This window comes from Ambystoma mexicanum, chromosome 6p (genome assembly GCF_040938575.1).
Source record: "Ambystoma mexicanum isolate Mex_15411 chromosome 6p, UKY_AmexF1_1, whole genome shotgun sequence".
NCBI classification, from domain to species: Eukaryota; Metazoa; Chordata; class Amphibia; order Caudata; family Ambystomatidae; genus Ambystoma; species Ambystoma mexicanum.
Genome location: NC_090935.1, coordinates 786201872 through 786223966, shown reverse-complemented (window position 1 = coordinate 786223966; position 22095 = coordinate 786201872). Strand labels below are relative to the sequence as shown.

Sequence of the window (22095 nt, the reverse complement as noted above, 5' to 3'; positions counted from 1 at the left end):
CCAAGCAGAAGGACGCCTGTCGCACCTAAGGACAAGAGTTTCATTTTGGTTGAAGGAGAAGAGGAAGCTCGAGTGCTGTTGGGGAGACCTGCTGTTCATGTGCCAGGGGGTCGCTGAGTGGAGCAGAACCACTCACGTTGGAAGAAGCAGCTTGCTGTGGAGCTGACAGAGCGGAGAGGAAGTATGTCTGCACAGAGGAGGCCACCGTAAGGAACGAAATAGCGTTCGTGAACAGGAGGTGTCTTTGGAGTGGACCTGGCGCGAGATGAGGTGGAAGGGCTGAGGCGGTAAGGGGACTGGACCAACCGCTGGACGGAGCCCGAAGTGAAGGAATGGAGCAGCGCAGTGCCCAGCAAACGGAAGCAAGTGAGAGAAGGGAACGGTGGATTGGGAGAGGTGTCGCCGGCCGGACTGCCCACTCTTCATGGCACTGCAGCGGTTTGGCTGACTGAGGACTTTTTCCAGCTAACAGAAGCAGCAGAGGATGACTGAGGAGCCGGGAGACGTAGCGGTGCAGGGCCGTCGTATAAAGAGGAGCCTAGAGAGAGCAGAGGAGGAGCAGGGAACATGCAGTGCTTGGTAGGCCACGGTGTGAGCAATGCATACCGCAAAGTATGAGGCGTGACGGTAAACACACATACAATTTCGCTGCACTAACCAGGGTATCGAAGAAGCAAGGTGGCAGGCTAAGAAACTCTGGTCCGCCGCGGGGGAGAATATTCTTGGTCCAAGGATAAAGATTGGGGACAACGCATTCACAGGCGGGATAGGGCTCTGGTCTTGTCGACATCTTAGGCAGTTACGGGAGGTAATTGCAAGGTGGATACCGTTTCAGCGGGTGGTAGCCTTGCGAGTGCGAGTTTTGAATTGGTTGCACGGCTACGGGGAGTTGTTTCATGGCGAAGCTATGCTAGAAGGTAATTGTTTGACGCAGTAGTTTTGAATTTGTGCTCGGCTACGGGGGGTTATTTCAGGGCAGAGCTTTGGTGGAAGAAAATGATTCTATTCATTTGTTTTGAATTTGTTGCACAGCGGCGGGGGGTTGTTTTGTGGCAGAGTTATGGGGGGGAAGGAAAGTGTTCTTTGCATTAGTTTTCAATTTGTTGCATGGTCGACTAGTGGTGTTGATTGGTGGCCGGTATAGGTGACACATAAAATGGTAGCAGGGGTTGTCCTGCGACGGGGTCTGTGGAATAACAAGATATGCAGATGCGTAGGAACCAGGGCCTGCCATGAAGTGCCTGCCAGCGGCTGTGCATGTTCTCCAAAGTATGTGTGGTGAACGCGCGTTTGCAGCATGGATGAGTACAAGGGGAAAAACACTTCTAAGGTTATGTTGAAATACCGGGTGTCTGCCTCGGTGCAGAGCGGATTGCGGGTCAGTACGGGGGCGGCTGCTGGCTTCAGACTGGGTCCTCCCGGCACCCTTACATGATGGGGCAGCAGATGGGTGAAGGAGTATATAATATAATAGGGTTTGTAATGTAACGGTTTTATGGCAGGTGTCTCTAATGTTTATTAAATCCAGGTGCCGGTTAGGTTAGGTTGGAGCTGGAATCAAGAATTAACACACTTTACAAATATTGCCACTGCTTGCAGTTCACCCAGTACACACGGTGTGGATTGAGTTTAATGTAGGGGGTTAGAAGGGGTTTGTGACTTTGCAGCAGCCGTGCATGGAACATTGGGGGGTAATGGGACCTCCAGCAGGCAGCCAGGGTATAGATATTGGCCTCGTTCAGAGAGTACAGTAGATCAGGAGTACCGGCGTACACGTAGCCCTAATTGGCTTTAGAAATGCGTTTATATAAAACATTTCGATTTCAAAAGCGAGTTATGTCATACAAAATGGGATTATTCGCATCGGGTCCGGCAACACGCCTCAGTGAGTGGAATGTTGAGGTGGTTTCGGCCGCCGAACCACAGTCTTGATGATGCAGTGTACAATTGTGAAAACAGACAGGTTGAATGCGATGGCGCGGTTTACTGTGAATATGCGGTGGTAGGTGGCATGGGGTTTGGTTTAGACTGCGGGGTTTGTCGCAAATAATTGTAATCTCGGTTATCGCACAGATGGCGCAACTGCAGCACGGTAACGTCGTGGGCATGCCCTCTGGAGACTTTGTGAGGAATGCATGGGGTCGCCACGCGGCGCCTCAGGTAGCTTTCAGCGTCATGGTGCACGACTCGACTTGCAACTATGGAGTGGAAACATGGCTCGGTATTAACAATTTATTCAGGGTACATGGCGGTACAAATGGCGGCTTACTTCCGATACTTTTCAGAAGGAGAACTATGCAGGTTTTTTTAAAGGGTGGCAATGTAGCATGAAAGAGTGCTCCTGTTATTGGTGATGGCATTGTGCCTATAATTTGTGGTGCATGGGCAGGCTATGGTGCTTTATGAGGCGAGGCCAATAGTGGGTGATGCATTGCAATGGCGACGAGTTTAAATGCAGCCGAGGTGGCTGGGAGCTGACCGAGGGCAGTACTCCAGGCCAATATATCCGCAGCTACAAGTTCTTACTAGCGGCTCATGGTTAGTGCACGGTAGTGGGTAGAGGTATGGGCCAGGTATAGCGGTTCTTGCTTTGGGGGTGTAGTGCAACGTATTGACGCAGCTGCGCTGTATAATGGGGAAGTTAAAGCACAGGTTTTCATCTTTCCTTCTAGAAGTGGCCAAGCTTGGGGTAGTGTGTCCCATCATTATTTGTGCAGAATGCCTGCTAATACGTTTGGCCAGTACTTGCCCGTTGCAGACACTTTCAGTGTATGTAAGCTTAGTTTTATGCGTAAAAGGGATGGCAATGGGGCTGTGGTTATGATAGGCTGTGGTACTTACCAGAGGCACATGGTTAGTGCACGGTAGCGGGAAGAGGAATGGGCCTGGTTGAGCACTTCTTGCATTGGAAGTGTGGTCCCCTGAACTTCTTGCCGCAAAAGGATTGAGGCAGTCGCTCGAAAGGGGTGTGTTGCTTTAGTCAGCTGTTACAGGAAGGTATTTAAGGTTGGGGAAGTAATGGGCTAGTTGCTCATGGCTAAGTCACTATGAAGGGTCGATGAGGGTACTGTAACAGGAAGAGGTATGCCGGGAAATGAGCGGTGAATGAGGACTAGGCAGCTTCGATCGGCGGTTATGCCGCATTTAGAATACCCTGGGAAATGTGTTTTATGTTAAAGGGTTGTGACAAACCCAGCCCTTCATCTCACACGACGGGGGTAGAAAGGAGCAACGCTCAGATGCCGTAGGGTTCATTGCACATATATAAAGGCTGAATTATTCCAGATTTTAAGGGGCTTCCTTCCAGTAACACACAGGGTGATGCGATTGCTGCAGACCCCAGATTCGACATGGTATGCTGTTAGGGGGCAGCTGTGCAACATCGGATGCCGCTAGGGGTCAGCTGTTCCTTAACGGGGACAGAGGCGGTCAGTAGGAGATTAAAACAGAGTTGAGGATATTATTGTGTAAGTGCTTCACTGATCGCGTTAAGTGTTGGGGTGCAAATTTGGGTGAAGTACGCCAGTTCACACTAACAGTATGGAACTGGAGGGACGCTGAAGCACGCAGGACTCTGGGAAAAGTTAACTCTCACGAAGGCCAGATTTCAATTTAGTGGGGAATAACTCAACTAACTATTGATTGTGCGCTGGGACTGGTTAAATTGGAACAATAGAACACCATGGGTATAAAACTAAAGGTTGGATAAATTTCAATCGATGAGGGTTAAGTTGGGAGGAAAGGAACAGGAGTAGAAATAAGGTCATCAGGGGTTTGGGTTAAGTAGCATCGTAGGTATTCCCCTGGCGACTTTCAACTAAGACAAACAGGATTCTTGTAAGGTTGCAGCTGACCCAGGGGATAGCAAGATTTCTGAAGTTATGACTGGGGGCCATGTGTTAGGCATTACCAAAGCTGCAAGGTAAATTGGGAAAGACATCATTCTCTAAAATAAGGTGTTAAGCAATGCATGGGGGTAAATCGTTAGCATTGGGAGTGGGGTTTTAGATTAACAGGTCGGCAAGGCCAACTCAGCCTTTCATCCTTCCGGGGTCGATAAACAAGTAGCAGTGGTGGTGGTGTATCTGGTAGGTAGTAGTCTAGGTTTTAGTAAGACGCTACTTAAGTGCCAGAAAGATGGCAGAGGGAGGCTTAAAGGAAACAAGGAAAAGCTCAGATTGTCCAGGTCTTGAACGGCACTCCCCCAGCCTGGGATCGTCTGCGGGTAGGCAGTCTGCTGGGACTATGGCTGGGGAGCTTTGGCCTACATAATGAATCGAGGAGAGGAAGGAGGTCTTTTTAAAAAGAGGATGGCCCAGCACCTCTCAGTCATGAACGACACTCCTCCAGCCCGGTAAAACCCCTGCAAGGGCAGGCAATCTGAAGAGGATTAGTGGAGGGGAGATTGGGCCTACTTGACAAGTAAAAATGGAAGTGTGGCACCTCCCTTTGAAAGCCGAACGGCGAGGGGGGCTTTACTAAAGGAATTAAAAGGTCAGCTTCCCTCGTCGGAAACGGCGCTCGGCCAGCACAAGATCTCCGGCAAGGGCCGGCAGACCGAGGATTCTTGTGGGGGGCGAGTTTAGCCTGATAAAAAATGGAGAGGACTGATGCAAGGGGGTTGGAAAGCAAAGTTGGTGTCTGAAATTCTAACAAAGGAATAAAGCTCAACCTCACCCGTCAGGAACAGCGCTCCACCAGCATGGTAACTCCTGCAAGGGCAGGCAGAGCAAGGATAAGTTGGTTGGGGAGTTTTGGCCTAATAAAAAGCAGAGAGGAACATATTGAGGATGAAGTATGGCTAACAAGTTAACCTCACAGTGGGGGGAAACCAAGATCCGGTGGTCCGGGGTTGTTCCAAGGCAAGAATGGAGGGGCGCTGAAAGCCATGCAGCAGTGGAAAAGTCAAGGATGAAGCGGGATGGGGCAATGGGAGAATGTGGCAGGGGCTGAGGTTTTTCACATCTGGCACGACCTGATCAATTTGTAGTCCCAGGTAGACTACAACAAGGACGGAATGCATTTGTCAGTAATGGGCATGGATGTTTTACTGGAGTTGTGCACAAAGCCGCTGGAATTATGAAGTAGGAAAGGGGGAGCCGTGGTGGGCGGTAGCCCACCTTTGGGGTGGCAGTGTTTTGGCGACCAGTGACAAGAGACAGACTCCGAATGAGCGATGGGAAAGCCGGAAGGGTCTTCGCTCTTCCCGGGACCAGCGCCTCTTGGGGGCCTAGGAGGCAGGGGCGTCTGGTGGTAACAATGAGGGCTCAGCATCCCCCGAATAAATGGCACTCTCGCAGCCCAGGAACACCTGCAAGGGCAGGCGGGGCTCAGACACGAAGGGTTGGGGGAGTCTTGCCTACTGTGGACTTTGTTGGGAAATGGAGGAGGTACAAGGATGGACAAATGCCCAGGTTATGCAAAATTGCATTATTGTGAGGACGAACTGTAGGAGGGGGTGGGTTGGTATGGGACCCCGAATCAATGGGGAGGGGACTCTGAATTAATTATACTTGTATAACACTTGTGTACACTCGTGTTATAAATTACTTATCATATCACATCATGAGAAGCAAAGAAACAGAAAACGTAAATGGATTGATGCCATTTACGTTTTCTGTTTTTTTGCTTCTCATGATGTGATATGATAAGTCATTGGCCGGAGAGTACACCAGATAGACTATTTTGAATGGTACTACAACTGTACATATTTGGGTTGTTCCATCAAGAGAGGAAAATCTCATGACCCTGTGAAATCGGCATACAGGGCAGAGGATGTTATGTTCTTTGAGACAGAAGGAAACATCTCTTGGTGTTATGAACCATATAAACCGATGTATTGAAACTTGTGGCTGTGAAGAGAGGGGAAGCTATATCTTTTGAAGCTGCAAGCCTTGTGAACAAGAGAAAAAGATATTTTATTTTATGACGGCATTGGAAAACCAAGAAGGAAAGGGGACCTGTTGATATCTTGAGACTGTGTTTTAAAGGAACTGTGGAATTCTAGGGGAAGGGGACACCTTTCATATCCTTGTGGAACATTGGTTGTTTGTTTCCTTTTTGCACCATTTTGGAACTTAACGTTTAACTGGCAAAGAAAAGCTGCAAGGACGCAGCCAAAAGAACATTCACCCTTTTACTTAATGAATAGTTTAGAATGTGAGGTTTAGCTTATGTTCTGGACACAGGACCTTCACGTTTGGACATCATGACTTGGATACTAATTATTTTGGTTGAAGCCAGGACACCCCTCGTGGCTATAGGGAAAGATAGGTTTTCCTGCAACCCCTTTTTCTTGAATCAAAGTATATAGTAATCCAAATATCCTTCTGTGTCCGACTTTTACTCATGACCCATCACAATATGCAAAACGGAACAGAAGTAGCACGGTTGCCTTTGGGCCTAATATTGGTGAGCCCTCTGATAAGTATGGCCTTAATGGAGAGAAAAGGCAGCATATGTTGTAACCTGTGAATAATGTGGAACAAAGATTTGATAACCTTAGAGGGCCATGATTTTGGCATAAGGTAAGGATGTCCTCACATTGGGGATAAGAAGAGCACATTCACATACCCCTAGGCCAAGATATGGTCCTGAAGGCAAACCTTAAAATGGCAGACTTGACAGTGGTCACAAATGCTGGGCTAGAGAACCGGAGTCAAGAAAGAGGTGGCAGACGAGTGTATAAGGTTCTGATGCTTACATGTGATGTTCAAAGTCTTGTTTAGATAAGTAAGGCTTTACGCTTTCTCAGGGAGAGGGAGGCGCAAGAAGAAAACTGGAGGCTGGACCATGCTCCAAGTTTTCTGGTTTTTGGTCAAAGTTCTAGAAATTTTTATGAGAGTTTGTTGCTTTTGAAGTGTGAGATTTCCAGGCAGTGGTCCCCCTTGAAGTGCAGTGCAAACAATTTTTCCAATGTTAGCACTTTATAGGCCGGTTCTTGTGTATTGCTTAGGTGCATGGATTTGCATATTAGTTGTCATATGAGTGGCACAAGAGGCTTCACCAGGAAGCCAATTTAGGAGGGGAGCAAGGATTATGTCTGATCACAAGTTATGGTATGCTATTTGGATTTGTTCCATGCACGGCTGCCCTTTCTATGGACTCCAGGCACTTGCATGGATCTGAAATGGGGGTGGTTAAGGGAGCATAGGGAAAAGACAAGGTATGCTTAACTGTTGATGCTTGTAGAGCCAGGAGCAACTGGCATCTGTGTGGTTGTTTTCTCTAGGTGGATTGTGATATGTATCCCTGCAGCATTTTGTTTCCAGATGGAATCCCTTTGGGTTCTGGGGTGAGCTGCGTTTTTGGCCAGAGGATCGGTTTACAAGCTGGTTGGAGAGGTGTAGAGTTTAAAAATTCTATTGGTGTGGAATAAGAGTATCTTTAACAGTTTGTATCGGTTAGTGCCGAGTCTGGTGGTTGAAAAATGAGGTTGTTGGTTGGTTACATTTTTAGTGCATTATATGCAAGCCCGTTAGTTTGACAGGCTTGAGTTTCTCATTTAGGCGATGGGGATAGTTTACAGGCTTTGGGTAATTTTACTAAAGCATACAGACTATTCAGATTTAAATTTAATTTTCTGATCCAGAGGTTTTGGATCTGCTTCTTTTGAGTATTACTGTAGCATCCTGTTTTCAATTATACTCCATGTGTTCTACCTCTGTGGGATTCGTCTTTGTAGGGTGTTGCCTTATTCGATGGTGGCAATTCTTGATGATTGCGCCTGCATTGCATACTGAAATAGTCAAATGGGGTCTGTGACAATATTTGTTGCGGTTTGTCTTATCTTGGGGATCTTGGAGTTTATTGTTCTAGAGGTTTTGAGTTGTTGCTTCTAGTGGTGTTGCCGGAAGGGCTGCGTGGTATGGCATGCAAGCTTGTTGTTGTGTTGCTGATTATTTTGTTTTTTGTAGGGAACCATTTGCTGACGGAGTGCCAGGCCATGTGATGCTGAGAATTTTGCGGCAGCATTTTATAGTCCATTTGTTTTCTTCCGGTTCTGCATAGTCCTCGAGCCTGGTCTAGTAAAGAGATCTGTTTTTAACAGTTTTCTAAATGTTAAGTGGTATTAGGTTGTCCGTATTTCTTTTGGGATGGAGTTCCATAGTTTTGCTACAAGGGTGGTGAACGTGGCCCCTCCAGATTTGTTTTTTCTCATAGCATCTGCGTTCAATCAGTGTCATTGCTCGATGGAAGTGTCCTCTGTGGTTTTCAATTGAAGGCATTCCACCCCCTGACCATGCAGTACTCTGTGGGCGATGAAGATTGCTTTATAATTATTTTCTTCACTGGTAACGAGTGGAGGCTTCTTAGGGCTGGAATTATATTGTTCCTTCTGTATAATCTAAGGAGAAGTCTTCCCGCCATGTTTTAGATGCAGTGTAATTTCTTGGTGTGGTAGCCAGGCATACCCAAGTATAAGCTATTTGTGTAGTCTATTTGTGACAATGTAAGTGCTTTTCTGACAAGGGACCTTTGCTAGGGGCACAAATTCAAGTTGCAAGCTGCTAGCCAGCCAGAAAAAAAAGTCACTTGCCACCTCAATTCGATACATATGGTTCTATGTGCATTTTTCATGGTCACTTTCTCGTTTCCACTTTCTTAGTGCACTTTTCTTCATTGTTTTCACCACATTCTAGATTTGTATTAAATGGGCAAGTTCCCCTCCATGCCATCTCTAACTCCCCACCCTCCTGACCCCGCCACCCTCCAACCATCTATCCCCCACACACACACACAAACATAGACACACATATATATATATATATATAAAAAGAAAAGAAAAATCGGTGAAAGAGGCAAAGAAGAAAACTGCATGAAGAAACTGTTAATGGGGAAAGAGACCTAAAAAAAATGTACGAATTGCAATACATACAAACAGAACACCATTTCTTACTCACCGAAAGTCATATCGCTAACCAATAGCTGGTGGCGAGTGCAGATGTTGCGTCCTGGTCCCATTTGGCAAGCTAAGGTATGGAAGGATGCATCTGATTGAGCCTGGTGGTGGAAGCATTTCTGTACTATTGCGTTGGCTTGTGGTACTAGTGCGAACCAGCACTCAATGAGAATGCAAAGATTTATTTGCATTGTTGACGTTTCCAGTCTGCTTTCCATTTTTATGGGCCAGGGAAGTGCTGCGTGTGTTCCATTGCTGCTGTGTGGGCCAATCATGATTTCGTTTGGATTTAGTTTCAGTTTGTTGTTGGTCATTCAGAAGTTTATCTCGTTGAGGTAGCAAGTGAGGGAGTTGTTTGTGTCTGTATCCGCCGGAAAATGAATTGGGTGTCCTCTGCATGTTACATTTTGTTTTTTTAATTAGTTTCATGGGAGGGGGAATACAATGTGCATGTTGAAAATAATTGGGGAGAGACTTCATCCTTGTGAGATGCCACATCTCAGGGTTCCTGTTGCTGACGTTAATGGGGATAAATAGGTTGTTTGTTCCGTCTGTGAAGCACAATTCTTTCCATCGTGGTACAGTGTTGCGAATGCCAGATTCTTGCAGGCCCTTCAGTAAGGTTGCGTGGGCAATCTTGTCAAAAGCTGGCGATACGTCCAGGAGAACAAGTGCAGAGAATACGTTATTGTATTCATCAGGGGAGTTGCTAGGTCTGGAAAAGACCCGGGGCTAAGCTGATGTCGGAACGGTTGGGGTTGGGGGCTAGCTAGTCTTTTGGCTGTAGCTCCTGAGATTCTATCCGGGGCTACAACCAAAAGATCAGGGGCTACAGCCCTCTTAGCCACCCCCTAGCAACGCCCCTGGTATTCATTGATTTTCTGGTCATCCCAGAAGGTAAGAAGTGCTAATTCTGCTCCGCTCATTGGTCTGAACCCTACCTGGGATTGGTCCGTTATTTCCTTTTATTCCACGTGCTTGATAATTCCTTTAATAGCAAAGCTTTCCAGGATTGGGGATGGGTAGGTAGCGTTGGAAATAGGCCTATAGCTGAATAGCGGCAGCATCATCTAGACCTTTTAACAAAAAGGGCGAGTTGGTAATGGGACGAGAGCTTGCACAGTCCAGAGGGTCATGGGTACATTTATTTTAATAATGACGTAACCCAGGCTTTCTTGAGAATGTCTAGAACAGTGCTGTCTCTGAAAAAAGACATTGAAGATCTTATAAATCCATGGCACTGGTAGATCCGCATCATTTTTGATGACTTTCGCAGGACAAGGGTCTCTAGGACAACTTGTCGGTTTTAGACTAGCCAGGACTGCTATTCCTTCACAAACCGAAACAAGCTGTAATTCAAACTGGTCTTGTTTATGGAGAGCATTCAAGTTAGTTAGCGAGGAACTCGTGTGTCCTGAGCATACAGACTTTGGGCTCCGAGAGGAGGCAGAATGCACAAGATTAATGCTGTTAGGGATCCTAGATATTTTATCCCAAAAGTAGGACTGCAAATCATTACAGCAAGAGCGGGATTGGCAGGGAGCCATGATCAAAGCCGATTTTTTACCTATCCAAAATAACTGGATATTATTTGCTGATAAGAGACGGTATTTGTTGTGGTAAATGTTGTACATCCCTCTGTCCTCAGGTGGCTGCTCTGGCACCATGGGTTTCTTCAACTTGTTGGGTGCCTGTGCTCCTACATGCCAAATCCTGGGACAAAAACCGCATTTGGAGTCTCTGTGGTACCCGTGTATAGAGTGTGGTATGGAACACTGCATCTGTCACTGGGATATCTAGTGCAGATCCAAATATAGCAGAGTAAATTGCGCTTTGGGAGCTGTTATGGTGTTCTCCATTTTAAGCAATTCAAGGCGCTTGCCTGTGTGGTATTCCGTCGTTTCATCAATAGGCATTTTTACGTCTGCCTTTTTAATGTGGATTAATTAAGAAAATGTCATCGAAATTTGGGGGGGAGGTGGGAAAGGGCAGATAAGAGTTTGGGGCGGGTCGTGAATACTTAAATATAGGTGGAGATGAGGGAGCCCCCGACCCCCAAAAAATACATCAATGACATTTTCATAATTACGTCAACGTTAAAAAGGCAGTCGTAAAAATGCCTGTCGGAGAAATGGCATGGAACCGCCTGTGTAGCGCGGTGCACTGCACTTCTGATAGCACCTCAATGTAGACCACTATGTAGGGCAGTGCGTTGTGCACGTGACTGGGAGCATACAGGGAGAGAAGCACAATGGAGGGCAGTGCAGTGTGCCTGTGTTTGACAGCGTATAGATATTCAATACTGTATAGAGCTGTGCAAAGTGCGCTTGTGTCTGAGATCACCTCGAGGCCCATTACAGAGTTATGTAGTCTGCGACTGTGTCCAAGTACACTCAGGCAGGAATACAGCAAAGTTTAACAGAGAAGGTTCTTTAGAGATTGAAGAAGAGGACCTGCGCACACTTTTGGCAAACCTTGCCAAATCACATTCAACAGCAATTACAAGCAAAGGTGTTCAACAAAATACAATATTTAATAGTGGGTTAGTTCCACAAAAACAATAGGATAGTCATCAATTAAGAAATTAAAAAACTACCAAACAATTTCATTGGTGAACATAACAATTTGTTGGCAAATCTTCAAAACATTTACATATTAATCTCAATAGCAAACATATTTTTGCTTATTATGCGAAATCATCATCAATCTACAATGACAATCAAATGCATTCCTTAACGGAGAGAGATATCACTGTCAAGAAGATAGTTTCTTTGGGACAAGTTGGTGTGTCCTATTATGTCTTCTTGTGTGTGGTACGACGCGTTTCGGGCAGCGATGCCCTTCATCAGGTAGGGGATTTCTGTTTTCAAAAGGTAGAATGTGGTCAAGTAGTACTGTCTGGAGGAATCCCACACAGCATAGACCTGCACTAGCATTTTGATTTGTTGATTCTGGCCAGTTGGGCCAGGTTGTGAGGGCAAGGGGTGTATTATTACAGCACAAGGCATCCATGCCCAAATTATTTGTCATGGTGTTTAGGCGTCATGTGGTCAATGGTATCTAAGGTTGCCGAGAGGCCTGGGAAGAGGAGTAGGTGGGCGTCTTCATTACTGCAGGAGGGTTGCAGGGTTCAGCGCTCCATGCAGAACGATGTACAGAGTGATAGCTCCGTGAGTATTGTGGCGTGTGGGGTATGCTCGAGTTGCTAGGAGGTACACTTCTCTAGAATGAGTCGTGGCATGAGGTAAAGTGTGCTTAGTTTATTTGGCTTGGCAGGGATTAGTTTTTTGTTTTCGTAAGAAGCACAGTAGCCTACTAAGCTTCCGGCCATTGAGTTAGTCTCCTATTTACACTCGGATGCTGCATACATTTCAGCCAAGCGCAGCCTATACGGGTTATAGATTTCATAACGAGGGTTCATGGGAGGATTTGATGGACATTTGCAGGTAACAGAGAGGAGAAGGGATTACATTCCTGTCATACAACATTAAACATGCTAGTAGCGGGCAAGGAGTGTAAGCATATGGAAGGGGACGGTTACCTGAAAAGAAACGTTGTATTTCTCTAAGGGGCTTGGGTTTGCTGTGCGTATTGGAGAATTGGTTTTATATGCTTGATGACCCCCTACATTTTCTTTGGGCGGTTGGTCGCATTATCAATTTGCATCTTAATGCATGTGGTCTTTGCTGCTTTGATATTGTTTCTATCATGCACCAGTGCCTCTCTTAAGCTTGCAGAGTTTCACTTTGTCTTTTAGAGTTGATGAAGACCATGAAACAGATGATATCATTTTTTGATGGTGAGTTGAGCCAGCTCGACGATGACACTTGTCAGTGAGTCACAACTGGGCGATGAGTGACTTCATGGTACGTGCGATAAGAAAGGTGACGATAAAGTTGTCATGGTTTGCAGGGTACACCCGTTTCAATTTTCCATTTCTAGCTCGGATCTCGTGGCTCTTGGGTTATCATTAGTGTGCGTCATTTAAAAGTGGGGATAAAAGGGAATTTAAAGGTTGGCCACCCATTCAGCCCAGCTGTGGTCTTCACGTTGACAAACCACTGTGCTGGTCAGCGGCACTGCACACGTGTTTAAATGGTGAATATTTTGTGTTTTTAGCGTGACTTTTGGGGCTGTGTTCACAGATTGGGTACCTTGTCACACATGTTTTGGGAGTGTGTGTGAGTGAGTGATTTCTGGAGGAGACTGCATTATTTTTAACAATGTGTTGATGACTGACCTTGGATTACGATTTTAATACATTAATTCCTGGTGATAACGAATTGCTGAATGATCTATGCACTTCTCAACGAAAATGGCTATTTAGAGGTGCCTCAGTGGCTAAAAAGCTGATATTAGGAGGATGGAAATCGGGATCGTCTCCAGAAGTGAATGTTTGGATGGACGAAATGTTAAAATTGACTGACATGGAAAGATTGATTTATCATCGGAACAAAACAATTGTGTTTTTTTAGAAGATATGGGTAGATTCCTGGACATGTACTAGCTATACTTTCTTTAGGTTTTTGTGTGGGTTTGTGGGGGCAGGAGGAGGACGTATTAAGACCTGTTTGACTGTATATTGTATCTGCTTAGTGTTGTAAAATACATACATTGATAATTAAAAAAAATAAAAAATTGTGATTTGCATTTGGTTGCAGTTTCCCTTGTGTGAAAAGTAAGATGGAAAGAGGAGTGTTGCCATGGAGTAACGCTTTGTGGCAGTGTGCTTGTTTATGGTGACTAATTTTTACTCCTGACTGAGCAGGTTGCAAAAGTTACTAATACATAACAGTTATAGTTCCACACATACCATCCTTAAAAATGGCAAAATATGCTCAGTTGTGCTGCAGAAAAAGACAACATTGACAGAAAATAATTTCACATGTGCGAGAGTGAAAGCGCAACCGTGTCAGAGAAAAAGTCAAAAGGTTACAGGATCAAAACACAATTTATGCAAAGAAAAACTTGGACTGTTCCGGAGGTTTAGGACACCAGATCCAGAGCACACCAGGGGAAAAGAAACTATAGAAGAAAATAAGAACTGTGGGAGGGAATAAACTCAATTATGCGAAGCACCGAGTTCAACTATCCAAACAAAAAAGGGGGAAATGGAGTCAAAAATCATTTCAATAGAGAATAGAGGCTAACCTAAATTTTACATTTTTAAAAAAAATTACACAAAGCAAATAAATAATCCTATTTATTGCAGTCTAACCAGAATCCTCACAGTTAAATCCATTCAATGTATACTAAAAATGCATAGCTACCCCCAATGAATAGAAATATACCCATTCAATGTATACTAAAAATGCATAGCTACCCCCAATGAATAGAAATATACAAAGTATTGCAATAAATGCGCATAGCAGTGTTGTTCTGCTGGGAGAGTGCTATTTTGTGCAAAATGTGTGATCTTGGGCACCCACATGTGTCTTGTCTTTGGGGAATTTAATGGGAACCTTTCTCCTTTCCTGAATTGCTCTCAACTATACCAGTGAATATGATGATCTATGTCAAAGAATGAGCTTTACGTTGTGAGAACAAGCACAATTAAAGTGAAAAAAAATGAACATTTGAACTTAAAAACATACAATTTGCCGTAACATAAGGATTTGATTAGCAGGAGCTACCTCTAGGATCCAGGGGCTTTTATATAGCACATTTGGAATGTAACCCCTAAATCAGATGGACATTATGGGCCTCGATCCGAGGTAACCCGCCAGTGCCACCGGAAACACTGAATTTTCCCCCTGACTTCCCGGTGCATCCCGGCGCCATGGGAAGTCAGGTGCCAAATTCGCTAACTCCCCATTCCCGTTGAGTCCCATAGGACTCCATGTGAGTGGAGAGACGAAAGCACCAGCACTGTTGCTAACGGTGCCGGTGCTTCTGTGAAAAGTCTGCCTGCAGAGGCCGTTGCAACCGGCAGGCCTGGCCCTGGCGGGAGCAACAACCCCTACAGGAAGACTCGTAAGTGTGGCGGTCCGGAAACAAGGGTGCCAGTAAGCTTACTGGCACCCTTGTTTCCGGACCGCCACACTTGGAATGATGCCCTATATCTTTTTGCCAATTATATATGACCCAATATACTTTAAATGTCTTTTGGAAGTGTCCTAATCCACTTTCATACACATTACTAAACTAACAGAGATAGTGGGCTTCATTCCGAGTTTGGAGGTAGCCATGGCGCTATTTGCGCCATGGCTGCCTCCAAAACCGGGTCCGGCACCGGTCTGGTTGAATGGGGACTTACCGGGTCATTCCGACCCTGGAGCCCCCAGTAAGTCCCCATTCAACTAACCATTCCCCATTCCCATTGAGCCCCTATAGGGCTCAATGGGAATGGGGAAGGCGCTAATAACGGGCCTGCGAATAGCAGGCCCGTTATTAGCGCCCTGGTCCCTTAGCGGGACCCGTAAAGGACGTGTGGTCAGACCACACGTCCTTTACGGTTCCCGCTAAGGGACCTCGGAATTGGGCAGTAAGGGATTACCGGTGCCCGGTATTCCTTACCGTCCAAGTCAGAATGACCCCAATGTCATACGGATATGTTCATATGATCCAGTAGACTTGTGGAGACAAATGTAGTTCCTGGTCGCTGTTGGTGCCAAGCTAACCAGGTGCTAAATAGCTCTCAGCAATTTCAAGCCATGCTATACAGTGGTCGAAGTGTATGAAAAGAAGTCGTGGAACCATGTTCCCTGCTGGCCTGTCGCCGCTCCCCACAAACACCATCGCCACGCATCATACAAACCCCTAAACAAATGTCCCTGCTGTTTAAGGGAACGTTAGTGCAGTGCACTCAATTGCACATTTCAAATTCTTCCTACACTTTTATTGTAAAACCAAACTATTCTGGAACTGTTTATTTGGAAAATAAAAGTATAGGAACAGAAAAACATAATTAAAAAAAGTAGAGGAACACCGCTCACAACCACTCGCACCCACTTCGACCACTGCTGCTATAGGACCAGGAAACGGCTCTACTCATTGTGACAAAGGATATATCCTATCGTGCTGGAGAACATGGGTTGCTTTTGCTAGAACATGCTTATACAGAAGGACCATTCCACAAACGAATATGGCAGCATTGCCATGCAAACGATGACCCATTGTGTGCCACATGCCCTGCAAAATCTCTTATTGCAAGGAATTTAGCAAGGGGCACTGGGTGAAATGGGGAACAGTATGGTACATTGCTCAGCAGGGCAGGGGTCTCGGAGCAGCGAGTCCGGAGGCTGCTGCAGGGCCATTCCCTTTTTGTTTTTGTGTCCATCGTCGTGGTTTCCTCAGCACAGGGGAGGATAGAGGGCAGGGCTGGTCGGAGTTGTAGCGGGTGTGGGCCTCAGAGCCTGCACTGCTCGTGTAGGTCTCCCGGTCTGCTAGCCTAGGAGGTGCAACACCCCAGCAGGCAGGCCAGCAATATCAGACAGGCGTCTGCAGGGGATAAAGCAGGTTGAGCAGGTGCACTGCTGAATGTTACAACCCAAGTATGGATGAGGCGGTGGCAGAAGACTTCGCCTTGCACACTTAGGTAGGCTGCATTGGGATGGGTAGAGAAGCAATCGGGAATGGCGGCTCGATTCATGGACGAGCATCTAGAAATCAAGAAGACACTCCAATGGATAGTAAGTAGACAGAGATAAAAGAGCTTAATATATTAACCAATCAAAGGAAGTAATAGCACTAATTCAGAGCCACTCTAATCGCTGCTAATGGCCTCCTCTAATAGGCGAACCCACGTGCAAGCCATTATACATATATACAAAATATACATCATCGACATTAACAAATATGCAATGACTAACATGAAGAGCTTATTCATCAGTGCTCTGATCAAGGCCACCAGTAGAAGTCAGTCTCCATTACATATCTGAAGTAGCATAAGGAATATTTTCTCTCAAATATGCCGGTAGAAAAAACCCTGAAGTGGTACACCGCTGGCATGGCATGGCAGAGCATACACGCATGTAGGAGTATTGTTGGACCATAGAGTGAGGGCTTTTAGTGTGGGGAAAAATGAATCCACTATTCGGTTATCTCCCTTTGGTGGCAGGTTCACATGGCCCAGTAATTATATAAAGCCAGGGTGCAAGGATGTGTTAAACCAAGATGACTGGGGTTTGAGTGTATTGCTTGGAACATAAGGAGGAAGCTTCGAGTCTCCCGGGGATTCCCTGGCAGAGCATGCAGGCTACCCCCACAACCTCGAATATAGGAAAGTGCCTCAGCTGTGAGGCTGAGCCTCTCCGGCTGGCTGGCTTTTCTGCAGAAACCCATTGTGAACGTGCCTACTCTGTTCAGTGAGCCTTCCAACTCCATTCACTTAAATGCACACTAGTGCTCCTAGCCTATGCCAGCAGCTGTCACTGATGCCCTACACCCTGGCCTACAGGTCCCTCATCCCACTAAGGACGCATGGAAGGCCTGGATCCATGGGCAGAACGGGCATGCTAAATGGGGCCCTGGCTCATTATTTAGCAGCATCCACCAGGGGGCAGTATACGGCTCCTTTGGGGGGAAATGGTGTATAGCCTGCAAACAGAATTTAAAGACAGGCTCACTTGAATCTAGCCTTAGATAAGCTTTGGAAAAGTAACATGCACAAATACAGGGAAAGTTTGGTAGAGAAGAAAATGTAACACTTCTACTACCACAGCAATAGGATTTTCTTTGCAGTCATAAAATGTCAAACATTGGTCTAATTACTCCATCACAGCAATCGGCTTACCTTGGCAGGCTGTGTAGTTTTCGCAGGTTCGGTTTTTGAAAATAATCCCCCCTGTGCAAAAAGTAGAAATGAGAGTTTGGTGAAGGCTGAACACAAAGATCCCTCGCTACACACCTCTTGCCGCAGGGCTTTCCCCGGGCAGCTAAGCTCGGTGCATAAAACTCTTCAAGCAAACAGAGGAACATGCACTCTAGCACTACACAGTTCTTATCACAGGGTGTGTGCTACAGCATATTAACACCACAGAGGAGACAGGGGTCAGCCATCTTCCAGATGTAGAAGTGTCCCAACTACTATAACCCGACAATGCCCCCTCCTGTTGCGGCTATAAAATCGACTATGACTTCAGATCAGGCAGGCAGGCAGGCAGGCATGTGTCATTCCGAGTGGAAACCTCAGCACAGGATTTCTAGTCCAGGAAAGGAAGCGTTTGGCTGCTCTCAAACAATGTCAACATTTTGAATAAACACAATTTTTACAATTCAAATACAACTGAGCAGAACGTGTGTGAAGTGATTTGCTTGCAAGCATTAAACACCATTGTTTGAACCTTCCTTCCTGTTGCTGGAGGGATTGTGTGGTGCTCCTAGAGTCTTCCCCTCCTCAGAGTGGTATAGTGTACAGTGTGGCGAGGGCATATTTTGGGATCCTGCTCCTGGTGCCATCAATCGCACCTTGCCCATTTGGTTACCTAACTCTAGGGTGAGCAGACTGTCCGAAAAAATCCCTGGGCAGGCTATCAACATAAAATTAAATTGACAACAGCTTCCAGTAGTGGCAAACCGATGGGGTAAGGGATCCGGGCAGTGTCGGATTGGGGCATAACATTGTCTTGGGCACCAATGAAAAGTGCCTCTCAGGTGCAAATTGCAATTCTTTCCTTTTCTGACAGAATGTTTTAGTAGTGCCCAAGGGGGAGGTTTTTGATAAAATGTGATGAAAATTGTACATTTTAAAGAATATTTATTCAGTAACACTGATCAAAACTACAGGCCTCATGGTGAAGTAACTTCTCAAACTGGCCCACAAGGCCAAAAAAAAATAGGTCACTTTGACCAAAAACACTGGCCCACACTAGCATTTTGTGTTTTTTGATTCGGGCATTGCCAGATAGGCCAGTCCGAGCCTGGTCGTCCTACATAATAGAAACTGTGCACATTTGGCAGCGACCGTAAAGCCAGTGAAACACAAAAGCGCTTGTGCTGGGATTGCTACTCCAGGCCTAGCCAGGCAATCATTCCCAGAGTAACCTCGGTGGCGCAATTTGTTAATACGCGTGGCTGCTAACCGAAAGGTCAGTGCTTGGCGGGAGATCTGGGGACAATGTTAAATTAATATTAACAAACAATCATTACATTTGCTTGGTTTATAACGATTATGTTGAATTATTGGTAAACGAGCATTGTGCTTTGCCCGGAGATCGGATCACAGATTCATACTCACAGATTCATACTCACCGGTCACAGCTGGGATTCTGTGAAATCACCCAACCTATCCTGAAACCCGGGATGGGAATGATCAATGATAAACATTCTCAGGAGAAGGGAACAGAGTCTAAATTCCAGGACAATCCTGGCAAAGCCGGTACACCTGGCCACCCTACCAAACGCATACTGCAGTTCTGGATTATTTGTATGTTATTTCACCATTCGCAAACAATTAAAATGTCCTTTAAAAAAGTGAACAACTTATTTAAATGGAAATTATTTGGATATGTGTACAGTCCTTCTGAAAATGCTAATTGAATTGAATTATTTGCGAGCAGAGGATGCCTGCACTGGTCCATGGAGGAAACTGTGCCCGGGCAAGGAAAGGTACACACTCACCATTGCTCTCTGGAAGACAGCTCAGACCCCGCAACCTCCGGGTGTCCACGCCAGGCACATGTACACTAGCGCGCGCGCAGAGAACCCGACTCCATGGAAATGCTTTAAAGTCGCGAGAAACCAAGAAAGCTGTACGCTTTCCTACTCGGCTGTCACGTGCTTCACCAGTGAACAACATGAAGGGCAAAGGTTCAGTGCTTAGTCAGGTCCATAATCTCCTGAATCCGAGCCAACGCCTTCTCCCCAAAAGATATGCCAGCAGGGATTTCTTACAGGTGAAAGTCACTCCTTGGAGGCACCCAACGAATCATTCCTAGCCATAGCGTCCAACGTGACCCATACGTGATAAATGAGTTCTCCAGGGCATGGGCGGTGCCAGGCATGGGCCAGGGAACAGAAGTCATCAATATGCTCGAGGCCCAGCCTGGGCTCAGACGGCAAAAAGCGGTCAGATTTGTCACCTCGGAGAGCGGTGTATTTACTTACTTTTAAACGTACTTTTAAACTTTAAAAGTAAGTAAATACACACCTCTCCAAGGTGGGGAAATAGTCTTACCATGACTAGGGCGTCAGCAAACGTGGTGAGGACAAAAGCCTGCTCAGGGGATGCTATGGATAGAACCCCTATGTGGAAGCTAAATGATCAACTATGGGGCTCAACTTTTAGTTGGCCACGACTCCAATGATTAGCGTTCCTTTGTATAACTAAATAGCCTGTGAGATGCAGAGGTGTGCACAGGTAAGGGCCTGAGAGGGTCCAGAGGGAAACAGGTAAGGGAAAAAAAGCATTTTTGTTTGTGTGTATGTGTAGATTGTATGCAGGGCCGGCCTTAAGGGCAACAGCGCCCTGGGGGAATTCCCCCCTCGCTCACCGCGCGCCCCTGGTGAACAGGGGACAGGGCGGAAGGGGGCAGGGCCAGGATGGGCCACTTTTTAAAAATGTGCTATTGTTTTTTTAACCTCCTCGCTCAAGCGAGGAGGTTAAATAGGGCGCATCAGCAGCCCATTGTCATTGAATGAGCCCGCCACCGCGGGTTCATTCAATGACAATGAAGCGCCTGCCACGCCTTCTGCCACTACGCCAGCTCGGGGGAGTCCTTGAAAGACTCCCCTGAGCTGGCGTGGTGCAGGGCTAATGGCGCCTTTTCTTATGAAAAGTGCCCACGGCGGGCACATTTTACAATAAAAGGCCACCTGCTGCCCCTTCTCCCACAACGCCAGCTCGGGGGAGCCCTTGAAAGACTGCCCCGAGCTGGTGTGGCCTAATGGCGCCCTGGGGGGCCCGGCACCCTGGGCGGTCGCCCGGCTCCCCCACCCCACAAGGCCGGCTCTGATTGTATGCATGTAGATATGCATGCATGTGAAGGTGTGTATAAGTGTATGTATGTGGGGGGGGAGTCTACGTGCATGCGTATGAATAAATGCAATGTGAATGGCGTACATGGGTGCGAGTGTGCATGTGAATGAGAATGAAGTGTGAATGTTCTGGGTGCTAGTGTGAATGAGTGTGTGTGAATGAGTGTGTGTGACTGGGTTATACAATTGTCTCTGGCACCAATGAAAAAGTGGCCCACAGTTGCAAATGACAATTCATTCCTTTGTGACAGACTGTTTGAACAGTGCCCAAGGGGGAGTTTTTTTGATAAAATGTGATGCAAATTGTGCATTTTAAAGAATATTTATACAGCCACACTGGTCAAAACTACTAGCCGCATATTGATATTGATATTTTATTTCTATCGTGCTTGTACACAAGTGTTTCAGAGCACGACAAGGCAAGGGAGGGGAACAAGGGAGAACAAAACAGCGATCTTACTAGGCCCAGTGACATTGAGAACGCGCAAGTGCATGGGAGAGGGGGAGGGGAAAAGTGCATGGAAGGGGGGAGAAGTGGAAAGTGCGAAGCAGAGGAGAAACAGATAAATAATAAATAAATAATAAAGGAAACAAACAGTGGTAGTGCAGCCAGCAATTTGCAAGTGCTAGGTTTAAGGCAGCAGACAGGGTAGGTCTGATAAGTGCAGGAAGAAAAAGGGGGGGCTGTATGGGTACAGATACAGACCCCAGTGCAAGAGGTGGCCCGGAGGCAGTGCGGGAGGGTGGCAGGGTGAGCAGGTACCTGGGCCCGGAGGACAGAGGGTGGCCAGGTGCACAGTGCCAAGAGAGAACAGATCAGCAGGGGAGAGGGGAGCGAAGGCAGAAGAAAAGAGGAAGATCTTGAGGTGCTTCCGGAACCGCAGATGGTTCTCCTCAAGTTTTAGAGTGGCAGGGAGACTGTTCCAGAGGGAAGCCCAGCTGAAGACAGATATACCCCCAGCTAGTTTCTTTGAAAAACGACGGACCCTGAGGGAGTTGGAGGTACAGGAGCGAAGAGCTCGAGAGGGGAGGTATTTGCGGAGTGATAGCTGAAGGTATTTTGGACACAGGCCCCAGATAGCCTTGTGGACATTGTAGAGGGTTTTGAATTTAATCCCTGCATCGACTGGGAGCCAATGGAGAGATTTCAGGGTTGGAGAGATACGATCCCAGGGCTTGAGGCCAAGGACAAGTCTTGCAGTCCTGTTCTGGATTAGTTGCAGAGGACGGAGAGTAGAGGCAGGTAGATTTAAAAAGAGGCTGTTACAATAGTCCAA

General features: G+C 46.4%; 1 protein-coding gene across 13 annotated transcripts in view; it reads right to left on the bottom strand.

The window, feature by feature from the left end:
* Positions 1-22095, bottom strand: part of CAST (calpastatin) — a 757786-nt gene that overhangs the window by 375042 nt on the left and 360649 nt on the right. For all 13 annotated transcript variants that reach the window (XM_069627659.1, XM_069627661.1, XM_069627656.1 and 10 more), the window contains one exon: positions 17637-17687. In XM_069627659.1, the coding sequence (XP_069483760.1) occupies positions 17637-17687 (51 nt within the window). The remainder of the gene's footprint in view (positions 1-17636; positions 17688-22095) is intronic.